Source organism: Salvelinus fontinalis, chromosome 9 (assembly GCF_029448725.1).
Source record: "Salvelinus fontinalis isolate EN_2023a chromosome 9, ASM2944872v1, whole genome shotgun sequence".
NCBI classification, from domain to species: domain Eukaryota; kingdom Metazoa; phylum Chordata; class Actinopteri; order Salmoniformes; family Salmonidae; genus Salvelinus; species Salvelinus fontinalis.
Genome location: NC_074673.1, coordinates 35,451,218 through 35,466,383, shown reverse-complemented (window position 1 = coordinate 35,466,383; position 15,166 = coordinate 35,451,218). Strand labels below are relative to the sequence as shown.

General features: G+C 43.4%; 1 protein-coding gene across 5 annotated transcripts in view; it reads left to right on the top strand.

Moving 5' to 3' along the window:
• LOC129862482 (myocyte-specific enhancer factor 2A-like) overlaps positions 1-15,166 on the top strand; it is a 125,844-nt gene that overhangs the window by 43,884 nt on the left and 66,794 nt on the right. For all 5 annotated transcript variants that reach the window (XM_055934202.1, XM_055934200.1, XM_055934199.1 and 2 more), the window contains exon 4: positions 8,110-8,313. In XM_055934202.1, the coding sequence (XP_055790177.1) occupies positions 8,110-8,313 (204 nt within the window). The remainder of the gene's footprint in view (positions 1-8,109; positions 8,314-15,166) is intronic.

Below are 15,166 nucleotides of genomic sequence, written 5' to 3'. Positions count from 1 at the left end.
CCTGGTGACGTACCTTTCGCTATAGCTCTACCTCGCTCTACCTCCCTCTTCCTCGCTCTAGCTTCACCTCGCTCTACCTCGCTCTAGCTGTACCTCGCTCTAGCTCTACCTCGCTCTACCTCCCTCTAGCTCTACCTCCCTCTAGCTCTACCTCGCTCTACCTCCCTCTAGCTCTACCTCCCTCTAGCTCTACCTCCCTCTAGCTCTACCTCGCTCTACCTCCCTCTAGCTCTACCTCGCTCTAGCTGTACCTCCCTCTAGCTCTACCTCGCTCTACCTCCCTCTAGCTCTACCTCCCTCTAGCTCTACCTCGCTCTACCTCCCTCTAGCTCTACCTCGCTCTAGCTCTACCTCGCTCTACCTCCCTCTAGCTCTACCTCGCTCTACCTCGCTCTAGCTCTACCTCGCTCTACCTCGCTCTAGCTCTACCTCACTCTACCTCACTCTAGCTCTACCTCGCTCTACCTCGCTCTAACTCTACCTCGCTCTACCTCCCTCTAGCTCTACCTCGCTCTAGCTCTACCTCGCTCTAGCTCTACCTTGCTCTCCCACTTTGACAGACAGTCCAATAATGCGTCAGAGTGGTTTAGGAGCATAGATTTTTTTTTAAAATTTGCCGTAATTCCTAATTAAATAGTGTGGTAATACAGGACGCTGCACGGGGACAGCAGCAGGGGTGTTTTCCTAACATCAACACTGGAAGTGCTCTGGAAGGGTTGTTGACCTTTCACGCTTTATGGCAGAAAGATTAGCCTCAAAAGCCCATGCAGAGCTCAGGCAGAGCTCAGGCAGAGCCCATGCAGAGCTCAGGCAGAGCATGTAAACTATGTCATTTCTAGGATGTTTTTTTGCTTTCCTTTGGATTGACTCATCTTTTAATTCTCTAAAATTTATTAATAACCAAATCACTTTTTCATTGACTAGATTTCATGACCATAGAATTATTTTATGATGCTCACCCTAGGTCCCCCCCCCTCTTGGTTCTACTGCGTTCCTTCTCTTCATACTCTAGGTGTATGAAAGATGGCAGCTGAGGTCCTGTCAGGTAGAAACCTCAGCTCAGCCAGTCTCACTGAGCAGAACAGCCTGCCTGACATACTAATTGCAAACCTGTGTAAACGATGAATTCTATAATGGAGCTCGACAACAGAATCACTATGGATGGATCAATCCTCAGCTCAGCCCAGCCAGTGAAAGGCCTGATTTACCCAAGTGCACCACCCTACAATTACTACTCATAATGATAACACACACCTGTCTCATTTAGAGAATCTGGCTGAATAATTCAAGAGTAGGGGAATGTTCTATTTTTGATTTAATAATATAATTTGCCTCACATGACCTGATGAGAAGTGCCTTTCAAACAGAGAAACTCTCTGTTGTGGCCTGATTGTGTTGTGATTGTTATGTTGTACTAGGAGACAAAGACTATGTGAGAGGCCATGGAGGAGACGATGGGGCTTTTTAGTAGCAGCGTGTGCTGGGGTCTCCCTCCCAGTGAAAGGACATTGGAAGGTACAGAGTGACCTTGTTTTGTGGTGGCTCAGTTGGTAGAGCACAGCGCTTGCAAAGGCGGTGTTGTGAGTTCGATTCCCACGGGGACCAGTTATGATAAAGTATGAAAATGTATGCACTCACTACTGTAGGAAAAAATATATACAAAAATAAAGTGTGACTGGCTGTGTCTGGCCCAGGGAACGCTACGTAGTTAGCTCCTCGTGTCTAATGACGTCCTCTGGATGCCATTAAGCAGGCTCACTGGGGGTAATTGCCCAAGTCATTAAAAGTTTGATGATTTTTCTGCTGGGTGGAGGGTTGCCTGCCCTTGCTGTGGGCACAGTGCTGCTCTCTCTCTCCCTCTCCATCTCTCACCAGGGAGCAGCAGAGCACATCTCTATTTTTCATCTCTTTCTCTCCCCACTCTGAAACTCTGAAAGCTCCAGGGCCAACTCCATTATTTATTTAACAGGTAAAAACCTTGTTGGTAGAGAATGGAGAGGGAATAAAGGAAGGTGAAGTGGTGGAAAACAGGGAGGCTAGGTGGAGTGCATCTATGACGCATGTTTGAAAAAATATAATGTTTAACTGCCTTACAAATGAGAGGGTAGCAGCTATATGTGAAACAGGGAAAATTATGTTTTGTTTTCCAATGGTGAAGTATTAGCAAGAGGTTAGTGAGGGAAGTGTAATGGTCTGCTCCTGTTGTCAGATTGAAAAGCAGAGCCAATGAGATTATTCAACCTTTTCTACCCATCAGGACAGACAGACCGTTATGAATTTAATGATTCACATTACGACCAATAATGAATGATAATTACATTATTTTCTAGCACCAGTCCTCTCACCGGCTCAGCCAAGTAAACTCTATACATCCAGTATCAATGTAGACCTATCAGAGGAGGTCGGAGTGGTGGGCTCATTTCTTGTGGTCTAATGGGAAGGATTGTCCACTTAGGTTCCAAGGTCAAGCCCAGCTGGTGGGCCAGGCCTCTTGATCCTGCGGTGGTCCATTGGCACAGGGGTCCTGGAGCTGTCCATCCTCCCTGTGAGAGCTGATCCAGCCAGACAGGAGAGGAGGGAAGGCCTTGTGCCTAGTACTGTGCACTAGTACTGCACAGCCAAGGAGCCAGGGGGCCCGGGTCACTCTCCCAGCTGGTGTCAGGGCACACATGCTCTGCAGCCAACCAAGCCTACCCATCCTTCCACACCCCTGTCTGCCATGGAGACCATTAGAGTGGACATGGAGTTCCATCTCCCTTTTCCCTCAATGACTCGGCATCACATCTATCACCCCAAAGCCAGCCCTGATGGCCTGTTTGTCATGTTGACTCCTGGAAATTGATAGACCCGATGAGTGACAGGTCCCTCCATCATTGTCATTCTCTGGAGACAGGATCGTGTAGGTATTCAATTCATACCATAGCAGAGCAAGATGACCACTCAGCTTGATCTCTGGCAACAAATGCTATACAGTATTGTAGTTCAACACATAAAACCACTTGACCAAGCTAAACATTCTATTGAACATCCTCTTCGTTCATCTTCCCACATTTATTTACTGACTACAGTTGTCAATGGAGAATTTCGGAAGCACAATGCCTGAGGCATGCAGTTCATAGATAGGATGATGGGTGGAGACCTGAAGGAAAAGTAGTTGGAGAAAGTTTTCTATGAGAGCAGAATTAGCACCCCCAGCTCGTCACTAGCAGTGAGAGAGAATCTGAAAAGGTCAAGGTTTTCAGCCAGGCGCACAATCAGGTGAGAAATGCTAATATAATTACTGTCTGTCTGCTAGGCATTGTGTGGGTTATTATAATGACCTTATCAAAGGCTGCAGAAAGTTGGAGAAATGGATCCATTTTACATTTAGAGTTTAAAATAGTTGAGTCATTAGATTGTTTCTATATTTGCAGTTGATTGCTTGGCAGAGGATAATAGTAGCACACTAGTAACTTGTGGTACCCTAAAGTAGTTTGTTCCACATGATTTACACTGGATACTCCTTTCGCTGTCACTGTCATTGCACAAATTAGACGGTACATTAAGTACACACAATCATTACACTTGAAGCACCATCCAAATTCCTTTAGGAACCCATAGAATGGTGTCTATGTGTGTGGGTGTCTTTGACGTGGTGAGCAATAGAAAACCCTGCCTACAGACTAGCCCACGTGACCTCAAGGATGTCTGTGGTTTTCCACTGTCTCACCAGGCAGTCACCCCATAGAGGACAGGGGGTGGGGGGTGTCAACCCAAAGGCCCACGCCTCAGCAAGGACTCAACTCTGCGGTGTAGGCTACTGATAGTCATGACACAAAGGGCTCGGTCTCGCTGCATCTAAGAGCTTTTTTATGATGAAGATATACCTTGTTGTACATTAGTATGAAGCACAGTATGTGGACATATGTTTGCCATGTCTGTATTCTCTTCTTTGATCAGGGCATACAGTACAGAAACCATGTCAGATATGCTTCCTACAGTGTGTCCAGTCAGTGCAAGGATACAGACAGTACAATAGAATAGGGAACACTCCTCTTTAAGAGTAAGCAGCTGGCTCTGCAGGGGCGATGCGGAACGAAGCAGGGTCTCTGTGCTCCTCTGGGTGAAATGAAGCAGGAGCCTGGGTCAGCACAGCGCTGTGGCCCTGCTCTTCCACTCAGCACACCGAGAGCCAGCCCAGCCAGGTGGAACAAAGTCCCAGCTCACCAGTTCAGTTCATTCACCCAGGGTTAGCTTCCTGCTTCCTGCTGAAAGGTAATGCTCCCTCCCTCCAAGGCTTAGCTTAGCAGACACACTCATCTGCTAAAATGCAATCCATTTGTTAATCATTTCCCCACATGACAGTCGGTGCTTTCCAGCCGATTAAACAAACAAGTAAGCAAGCAAGCAAGCAGCTCTGAGAAGGAGTGTGAGTCAAGGGAGGTCAGTGTCAGGTGGTTTGACCTGTCACACACAGGTCCATTAACTTGCACCAGGAGCTACTGTAGCTTACTGTACTGTGTTATAGTCAGGTCTGATGAGAACGGAGTGGGGAATGGTCCTCTGTGGACCAAGGATACAAAGACTGCACATACAAAGACTGCACATTTTCAATTTAAATTATTGTACAAAATTCTTGCAACTAATAGAATGTTATATATATGGGGGATACAATCTTCCCAGCTCTGTAGATTCTGCTGTGAGGAGGCAGAGTCATTAGACCATTTATTTTGGTATTGTCCGCATGTAGCTCGTTTTTGGTCACAGGTCCAGGAATGGTTGAAGAATTGCAACATTTGCGTAGAACTAACGCTACAGATAGCAATACTGGGGGATTTGAAAAGCCATAGTCAATCAATCAATAATATAATAATTATTTTAGCAAAAATGTTTATTTTTAATTTACAATCCGTGGAAGCTATGAGAATAGGAAGATTCAAATCTTTTGTGAAGCATCACAGCACAGTTGAAAAATATATGGCAAATAAAAATCCGAAATGGATGATGTTGGAAGATAGATGGGAAAGGTTGAGTGGAGCTGAAGGGTGGGACTAATAACAAGATGAACAATGTAGGGCATACGGGATCTGTGAAATGTGTATAGGTGCGGAGCTATTGTGAAATAGCACAATTACAAGTGGAAATCAAACTGGATGGACAACAGAAATAGAGGAAGGACTAAGAACAAACAAGAGAGAACTATTATAAAGTAGACTGTGTCTGTAAAATGTGTATAAGATGTATAAATTGAAGGTAAAAACAGAAATGTTTATCAGTTTACTCCAATTGGGGGATCGGTGGTAGGGTTTGCGGGGAATAATAATAAAGGTATACTCTTTTAAAAAAGTATGTATGTCTATGTAGGTATGTGTATGTATATATGTGTATATGTATGCATACGTGAATGGATATATATATTTACCCCAAAAAATATGGGGGATTGGAAATGATGCAGACAATTACATTCAAAGCAACATTCTTTCCGCAATATTAAGCTGATCCACACCCCCAAAAAAAAAAAATATAATAAAAAAAAAAAAAAAAAGACTGCACATACCCTTGTCTGCCCTCATGGAGCGTATTGCCTCCACAGCACAAATAAGCACTATGACATGCACAAAACCAATATATAGAGGAGTTGCTCTCCAGCAGGGCTTGTATACATCCATATGTCAAACTTACTGTGAATGCAGTCGTTTTTACATCAATATCAAATAATTTCTGAGTAACAATTAATAGGCAATTACAAACATTTTCTTCATCATTTTCATTATCTCCAGTACATTACCAGTGTTTACATATGTGAAAATGGCACAGAAAAAAATCGAAAGTAAGAAAGTTCAACCTGATGACATCATTAAAAGCCAAAGCGGTGATTTTGAAACACTATGAGATTCACAGTGACGTGGGGAGCAAGACAATACATTCCGTTTGGCTGGAAACTCATTGCAGGTTTAGAAAATAATTTTCGTACTTTTAGTCCTACCCTGTCATGCACAAGCATTGTTCAGGACCGTTCTTATCTATTTCACCACAGATCATAGAAACATACCGTTTTCACATATGTAGACACTGGTATGGTGCTGGAGATAATGTATATGAGGTTGAAAAGTGGTGGAACTCTCTTTGTTATTGGTCTATTAACTAATTTACTGCCTGGTGATGTCACCAGGCAAGCCGAAACTCCACGCATGCAAAACCTGCTCATTAGGGCCTCCCGAGAGGTGCAGCGTTCTAAGGCACTGCATCGCAGTGCTAGCTGCGTTACTGCATTTTCTGGTTTGATACTGGGCTGTGTCTCAGCTGGCCGCGACCGGGAGACCCATGAGGTGACTCACAATTGGCCCAGCATCGTCCAGGTTAGGGGAGGGTTTGGCCGGCCGGGATGTCCTTGTCTCTTCATGCTCTAGCGACTCCTGTGGCGTGCCGGGAGCAGAGCACGCTGACACAGTCTCCAGGTGTACAGGGTTTCATCTGACACATTGGTGTGGCTGGCTTCTGTGTTAAGTGAGCAGTGTGTCAAGAAGCAGTTCAGCTTGGCAGGGTTGTGTTTCGGAGGACGCACGGCTCTCGACCTTCGCCTCTCCCGAGTCTGTACAGGAGTTGCAGCGATGGGACAAGTCTGTAACTAACAATTGGGGAGAAAAAGGGGGTAAAAGTAATTAATTTTTTTTTAACTAGAATAATAAAAAACCTGCTCATTAGAAGGTCCTGTGTAGATTGTATTTTCAACCAGCAACTGTCAGGAAATAACACTGATCACTTTATCACACTTTTACAGTGTTAGTTTCATCAGCTGTTGTACAATATGATACAAAACACAGGAAAAACTGAATTTCGACGGCACTGGGCCTTTAACATGTTCTAAGACTTCCAACTCATACTATTAAAATGTGTTATTTTAGGGAATGTCATTCTGGTATTTGGTTTTGCCATCATGTCCACACCTGACATGGGAGCAGTGACTGTCAAATTACATGTGGAATGGGTCTGTGTGTCTCCCAGAGTTATAATGGACCTGTGTAATTACCTGTAGTGTGGAACATTTGAAATTCATTTTTCACAGTTGGAGTGACCCCACTGTCTGAGTGGAGACAGATAAGCTATGCAACTCATAGGACTATATTGCATTATGCCATTTTAAATGAGGGTAGCCGCAAGCTGTGACCAATTAAAGTTGAACAAAGCCAGCTCATCTGCTCAGCTCCTCTTAGTAGGTCAGTGAAATTGGCAGAAGTGAATACAGACACATTCACTCTCCTTTGGCCTGAAGCACAGCTTTCACTGGCATATCCATAGCATAGCTCTCATTGTACTGTAACTGTATGCACTTTACATGATGCACACTGTGAGGATGATAAGCTTGCATAAATGCTATTGAGGAGGTGTTTCACATAAACAACATTACAGAACAGCTTGTACGTTCTCCTTGTTTCCCTGTTTGTCTGGATCAGGTTTTACAATGGAAGAGGGTCATAGCATACAGTACTGCAAAGGCAATAACGCAGTGTTACATAATGACATGTGTATCAGGTACAGGAAACCACAGAGACAGAGCTGAGAGATGCAGGACAGAAAGTCTGCAGAGAGGGTTAGGTGTCAGTACCACTGGAGTGATGCATGACCTGCAGTCCTGTCTGTGGGCTCGTGTTACAGGCAGAGTGATGCAGGGGCAGGGAGGGACCGATGTCCGTACCATACATGGAGACAGTAGCTAATGTAATGTATGGATCCCTGTTCCCAACGCCCTGATTCAGCTTACTGAACCGCTACATGACTTTACACTGCCTGACCTCTGGCCTGCTAACCAGTCACACCAGCCTCATATCCTCACTGTAGTTTTCCTAAAGGGATGCACTTATGACTTGTGTATTATGAGAGATGAAGATAAGTGTCTTATTTTTAGTTCTGAAACTTTGCAGCTGCAGCCTGACCCCTTATCGAAGCAGTTAAAACACCCTCAGGCTGCTGTTCAACATCATTTCCAATTCTGTTTAAGCACCCTCTTTTATACATGCATACTAAATTATGTGTGGATATATTTATGCATATTTTCTGGATTTGAATAGTAATTTTGAATCTGATTTTGTTCCATGGTGTAACTGATGATGTTGGTCTGTGTCTCCTCAGGTTACCTTCACGAAGAGGAAGTTTGGGCTAATGAAGAAGGCCTATGAGCTCAGCGTTCTATGTGACTGTGAGATAGCCCTGATCATATTCAACAGTTCAAACAAACTCTTTCAGTATGCGAGCACAGACATGGACAAGGTCCTGCTCAAATACACTGAGTACAACGAGCCCCACGAGAGCAGAACTAACTCTGACATTGTCGAGGTGAGTGGCTTCACATGTTCACTGTGCCATGGCAGGAGAACCATGTATATGCTTATGTTGGAAAAATACATTGTTTGGTCAATGGAAACTGAAGGGTCGGTAACAGTTTCCTTTTAGTTACCAGTCAGGCAGAGGACGTCTGCAGCCTCTGATAAGTTCAGCTATGAGAGATGAGTTCAGCACAGGCCTACACTCAGTAGCTGTCCAAACAGTATGGAGACCCTGTTTCCTCCAGATACTGTACTGTAGATACATGCATGGATGAATGGCACAATTATTATACCACCATTTAAGACAAAAAGTCTTTAAATGTTAGGTTTAATTACATAGCATTGTGTAGTGAACATACTTTAGAGATTCATATTGGCTCTAAGAGTGTTGGAGAGAATTCCGGCAGCACTTGGTCTTCCTGGCAGCTAGTATCCGTCTACATGCCCAAACACTCACAGAAGAAGAAGAACCCACTTGTTGTGCCAGCCTACCTAATCTGTCGGCCAAGAGCATCACTGAAAAGAAAATGGGGGTGATTATGTGATCCTTCAGGATACAAATACCTCTTACTGACGTACTTGTGGTTTTCAACCTATTCAGAACCTGTTTTCTGAAGCTAGTGTCTTAATTCTTCACTAAAGACCTTTGCAGACTGTAAGATTTTAGACGTTTTATGCCACGATTTTGTGCCAGGTGTGCAAAGCTCTTAGAGACTTACCCAGAAAGACTCACAGCTGTAATTGCTGCCAACGGTGATTCTAACATGCATTGACTTTGGGGGTTGAATACTTATCTAATCAAGACATATGTAAGCAATAAGGCCCAAAGGGGTGTGGTATATGACCAATATACCACGGCAAAGGGCTGTTCTTACGCACGACGCAACGCGGAGTGCCTGGACACTTTATAATAGTGTTTACTTTTCTATTAATTAAAAGAAACACTATATCATTTTTCTTCCACTTTGACATTACAGAGTTATTTTTATAGATCGTCGACAAAAATGACAATTAAATACTTTTTCATCCCACTTTATAATACAACAAAATGTTTAAAAAAATGCAAGATGTGTGAATACTTTCTGAAGGCACTGTACCTTATTATTACTCTGTCTGACAAAGAGAGTCAGGAGTTTAACCTTTTACTGTGGTGGGCTAAATCAGGGTTTCTTGATAGTCTTAAACAAATCTACTTTGAAACAAAAGTATACACCTCACACACATGGTTATGGGCTTAAAAAAAGAGGACACCTGTACCATGTCAGATATAGAGTTGAAATGTATTCAATTTTGAGTTTGTATCCCAATATTATTCTTTATATACATCACAGAAGAAATACAACAAAACCGTTTGACATAGAAACACCTAATTATCTGCGTGTATTATGAAATTATGAAAAATATGAATATTCCACCCATGAGGCCACTAGTCATTTGACTGCAGGAAAGGGATACAGAGTATGATACATACATTCCAAGAATCCCATGTTTTTAAAAGTCTTTCACTTAGCATCCAATAGCATGAAAGGAGTCAGCTGTGCCTGGTATATTTTATTCATGGTACTGCTGCTAGTAAATTTCCTGCTTGGCAGAGCTGCAAAACAGTGCTCTGGCATCCAGCAGCCTCAGTCCTCCACCAGGGGCCCTGAGCTCTCTCCCTCTGAGCTAAGCAGGGTCTCACCTGCATTAAAAATACATGGACACACTCCACAATTATGTAAAAGTGACCCTATGATTGTTTTCTGCCGTGACTCGGGAGTCCTTCTTGGATTCATCAGGACCAAAGCACAACAACTAAAACTGTTTCTCACAGATGGAAGAGGATTCATCATTTGCTATTTGCTCTTAATAAATAGGCTTTTCCTTTTTGTAGAGATTCCCGTACAGATTCTACAGTACAGTAGTGTATGTCTTTTGCCACTGTAGTTTATTGATGTATATGTTAGCTGTATCTTGTAATTGGCATGTACTGTACTCTGCAGGGCACACAGTGTCATCTCTAGGGGGCACTGCCACTAACTGAAGTACAGTACAAGCTGGTGGCGATCTGTTCATGTCCCTTATAGCACCTCTAGCCACTCGCAAGGATACTGCCCTGCTCTTGCTGCACGATCGAAAGGGGAAAACAATGCAGCGTTGTCCCTGCTCACTCGGCCAGCATCTGTGCAGATATGTGCAAATCCCTCTAGCCCTGCTGGCTATGTGACCAAGGTTCAGAAGTGAAGAAGCAGAGCAGAAGTAACCAGGCCTGTCCAGGCTCCAATTCTGAACATTTCCACACTACCCACCATTCACTGTTCCAAAAAGTGCTGTGGCACAAGAGCAAATGTCAGAGCCGTTAGATAGAGCTCAGTGTCTGCTGTGGGCTTATCTGATCTAGCCCAGGCTGTTGGCTGCATCCTGTTGTGAAGTGTTTATATAGAGAAAGCCAGGTGGCGTCTTCAATAAAAGACAAATTAAATGTTCAGAATGTCCTTTCGTTCTTACAGAACACAGAGATTGCCAATAGATGTGATCTTTATCATTAAAACACGGACTATCCTTTTGAAAAGACAAAAGCACAAATTGTATTTTATGCCATGATCTGAATGTCTATCTGTCTGGTTGGCTGTCGGTCTGCTGCTTCCCTATCTACGTGTAGTCAGTGTCATTGGGATATAGGATGACTGCACGCCTAATGAAGCAATAGTTCCCTTTTTAGTGTAAATGGGTGAGAGAAGCACAGAATGGGTCTATAATGGATAGATCTACCTCACTCCCTCCACCCCTCTCTCGTCTCTCTCTCTCTCTCTCTCTCTCTCTTTCTCTCTCTCTCTCTCTCTCTCTCTCTCTCTCTCTCTCTCTCTCTCTCTCTCTCTCTGTGTCTTTCACTTTCCCCCTCTCTCTCTCTCTCCCTCCACCCTTCTCTCGTCTCTCTCTCTCGTCTCTCGTCTCTCTCTCTCTCTCTCTGTCTTTCACTTTCTCCCTCTCCCTCTCTCTCTCTCTCCCTCTCTCTGTCACAGGAGGTTGGTGGCACCTTAATTGGGGAGGACGGACTCATGGTAATGGCTGAAGTGGAATAAGTGGAATGGTATCAAATACATCAAACACATGGTTTCCATGTGTTTGATGCCATTCCATTTACTCTGTTCCAGACATTATTATGAGCCGTCCTCACCTCAGCAGCCTCCACTGGTCTCTGTAGTGATGTGTCTCACATGGAGACACTCACCCTGACACTCCTCTAAATGTAGAAATTGCATTAAACTGATAATTGCCACACAGTCATTTGCTCACCTGCCTCGCTTGAGAGACCAAGCAAATCCTTTCTGAGTTTTCATTGGGCAGCATACGTTCCAATTCCATGTGCGAAGCCAAATCAAAGGTCACATTCCTGCTCAGTAGTACCATCTGTAGATAAAGGCTGGGCCTTGCAGTGTGGGAGAGCAATTGCCATGTTTTCCTCAGATGGAGACATGCCTGGGGCACAGTTTGATAACCCAGTGGAGGGCTATGGATTTTGTCTCAAACTTGGCTCGCTGTGGAGACCAGAGCAGCAGGCTCAGATCGCTGTGCCTGAGCATAAATGTGTGTGCGGTGTGTGTACGGTGTGTGTGTGTGTGTGTGTGTGTGTGGTGGTCTGAACTGCAGCAACACTCCGGGCGACAGGTGAACTGTTGCATGAAATCTCCCTTTGTGGATCACGTCCACTTCTCCGTCTGATTAGAAGTCTCCCTGTTCCCATCTGATCTCATCTGCGTCTCGCCTTTCAAAGACCCGGCTCTCAGAGCAACCTTTTATTTACTGAGTAGCTATGCTGGATGGATTGATGTACTGTTTCCTTTCCTCAGAGGTTAGGGCAAGCCTGTCTGGGTCTCTAAGGACTTTATAGAACATATATTGCCAGAGAAAACGTCATTCCTTGCCATGCTGTTTTCCTGTGCTGAGTGAACACAGGGGCAAGTAGAGAAGAAAAGCTTGCTTTTACAGGATCATTTTAGTTTCTGGTACCCTTTCTTTACAAGCAGGTTGCAGTGAGAAACCTGTGAACCTTTTATTTGAGAATCTGTATTAAGACTGATGTACAGAGGATAGATCAAATGCATTTCAACTGGATCAATATCACTGTGATAAAGAAATAGACAGACCAGCTTGCATATGTCATACTACCCTGTATAGTAGACCACTGCTCTTCATGTCTGGATTTGGGGACTGTGGAGAAAGTCCTACAGTGTTGTTGTGTTTGTTATTGAATTGAATTTGTACCTCAAATGAAAATGCTGCTGTAGGTAATTAAAATAATCAAATCATCCCTTCTCCTCTTCCTCCCCAACTAATGAAATCTTCCTTTAGCTATTCTATAACTTTCTACTGTAACTCTGAATACAGACTCCACACTGTCTAGCTGAGATTCCCTGAAATCAACTTCACAGGAACGTCCATCTGTGCTTTTCTTTAGAGCATTTCAACACAATTACGGTTTGCAGCAATGCTTGGATTAATCAAGTTTGCATTTAAACGAAATTGACATTGACTGAACACATTTAAAGTAATCTCATAAAATAGGGGATGTGGATATAATTGCATGGGATTATACAGCTGTACTGGTTTAAACACAACTGGTAGGCTACACTTTAGTCCAGGCTAGTAATAATGTCATTAATCAAATTTGGAACTGCAGTTTTACTCAAATAACATGCCTGGGCTTGTAAAGAGCCAGACTACACTTTTTTTGTTTGTCTTTTTACATGCCCGTCTTGTGGAGTAAGTAAGAGCAGTCATAGGCAAATTCACCTTTATCTCCCAGTGACATTATAGAGGCCATCTTTGTTAAATGTGCTTTTGGAAATAAAGAAATTTGTCATTGTTGAGTGTTCTAAAGGTAAACAACTCATTCAGTGAAAGAAAACAAGCGTAAAAATGACTCTAGATTTATCAGTATTGTTACTTTCAATGATCCATCTATTTTAATGAATGGCACTCACCATTCAGAATGATAATCCAAAGAGATATGTAAATCCTGACCATTTCATAATGTCAGGTCTATTGGGCCTGCTTTTCTCTCTTTCCTCCACTACGTTCCATTTAAATCACTCCGCTCTTTCACCACTAAGCCTACTTATAGTAACCACATTGGCCATTGGCAGTGGATCATAAAACAAATGCCATTGCATATAGAAATGACTATTTAAAATATAGAAAAGAGCTATAAAAAGCAGTGGTCCCAGGATTTGAGACAGGGGCTGTTTATGTTGTCAATCAAATCCAGTACAGTGATTAAGACTCATCTCTGTCTTAATGAATGCAAATGGGCACATCTGCTATGGTGGGCTAGCCGTCCAGACTGTTCAATTTGCCTGATTGATCAATTATCCTCCTCCCGGTGCTTCTGCAGAGAACATGAATGTGAAGAAAATTGTCTGCACAGAAAGAGCGAGAGGAAGAGAGGGAAAGGAAAGCCTCTGTTTCAAACCCTTCACTCTACCCATCAAAATACAGATGCTTTATTTGATTAGGCAAAAATCATGATGGAAATTCTTTCCTTTTATTATAGTGGAGCTATCAATTTAACGATGTAGTCCTCAAATAGACATATACGTTGCTCACTTTGACTCTTGGCACTTGACAAGATGTATTCCTTTCATTTATGGGGATGAATCATGCTTCTCAGGCAGTGGACACCAGACACCTTGCAACGGCATGACATGTTATGTATTTATGCCTGACAACTGCACTTCAATGGCCCACATAATGCAGTAATGATATGATGGAAACATTTGTCCTTTCATTTTAGTTTATCTCTCCAATCAAAGTGACCACACCAAGGCTTCCCAGTTAATACTTGTATACACACAACTGTTCCTGAAATACAAGAATCAATCGTGGAAATGAATAGTTGAAAAAGCGTTTTCCTGTGAGATGGTGGTAATCTTTGTTGAATATTATGACCATACTCTTGTTGACTTAGGCTTAGTGAGTAAGCACATTGTAATAAACATCAAAGCCTAGTGGCTCCCTCTGTGGAGCATCAGAGACAGATTCAGGCTTGTGTATCTATAGTTGTGACATTCCAAGATAATGGGGACAGTCACATGAGGCTCTGGCTGGCACAGAGAGAAGCTGTCACCACTCCTGAATTCTCTCATACAAATCACTCCTCCAGAGGGGCTGGCTCTCTAGAACATATAATAACAGTAATAATAATAATAATATTAACAACAATCAAAGCTATATACAGATGTGGCCAGATCCGGAGGACACGAGAACAGAAATAGCAGAGGTCCTTGAAAGCTTTCTTGAACAGCACTGCCTTGAGCTGTGTCTTAAAGGAGGCCAGAGACTGCAGCCCTAATAGTGTCTGGAAGAGACTCTGCAGCCCTAATAGTGTCTGGAAGAGACTCTGCAGCCCTAATAGTGTCTGGAAGAGACTCAGCCCTAATAGTGTCTGGAAGAGAATCAGCCCTAATAGTGTCTGGAAGAGACTCAGCCCTAATAGTGTCTGGAAGAGACTCAGCCCTAATAGTGTCTGGAAGAGACTCAGCCCTAATAGTGTCTGGAAGAGACTCTGCAGCCCTAATAGTGTCTGGAAGAGACTCAGCCCTAATAGTGTCTGGAAGAGAATCAGCCCTAATAGTGTCTGGAAGAGACTCAGCCCTAATAGTGTCTGGAAGAGACTCAGCCCTAATAGTGTCTGGAAGAGACTCAGCCCTAATAGTGTCTGGAAGAGACTCTGCAGCCCTAATAGTGTCTGGAAGAGACTCAGCCCTAATAGTGTCTGGAAGAGACTCAGCCCTAATAGTGTCTGGAAGAGACTCAGCCCTAATAGTGTCTGGAAGAGACTCAGCCCTAATAGTGTCTGGAAGAGACTCAGCCCTAACTGTGTC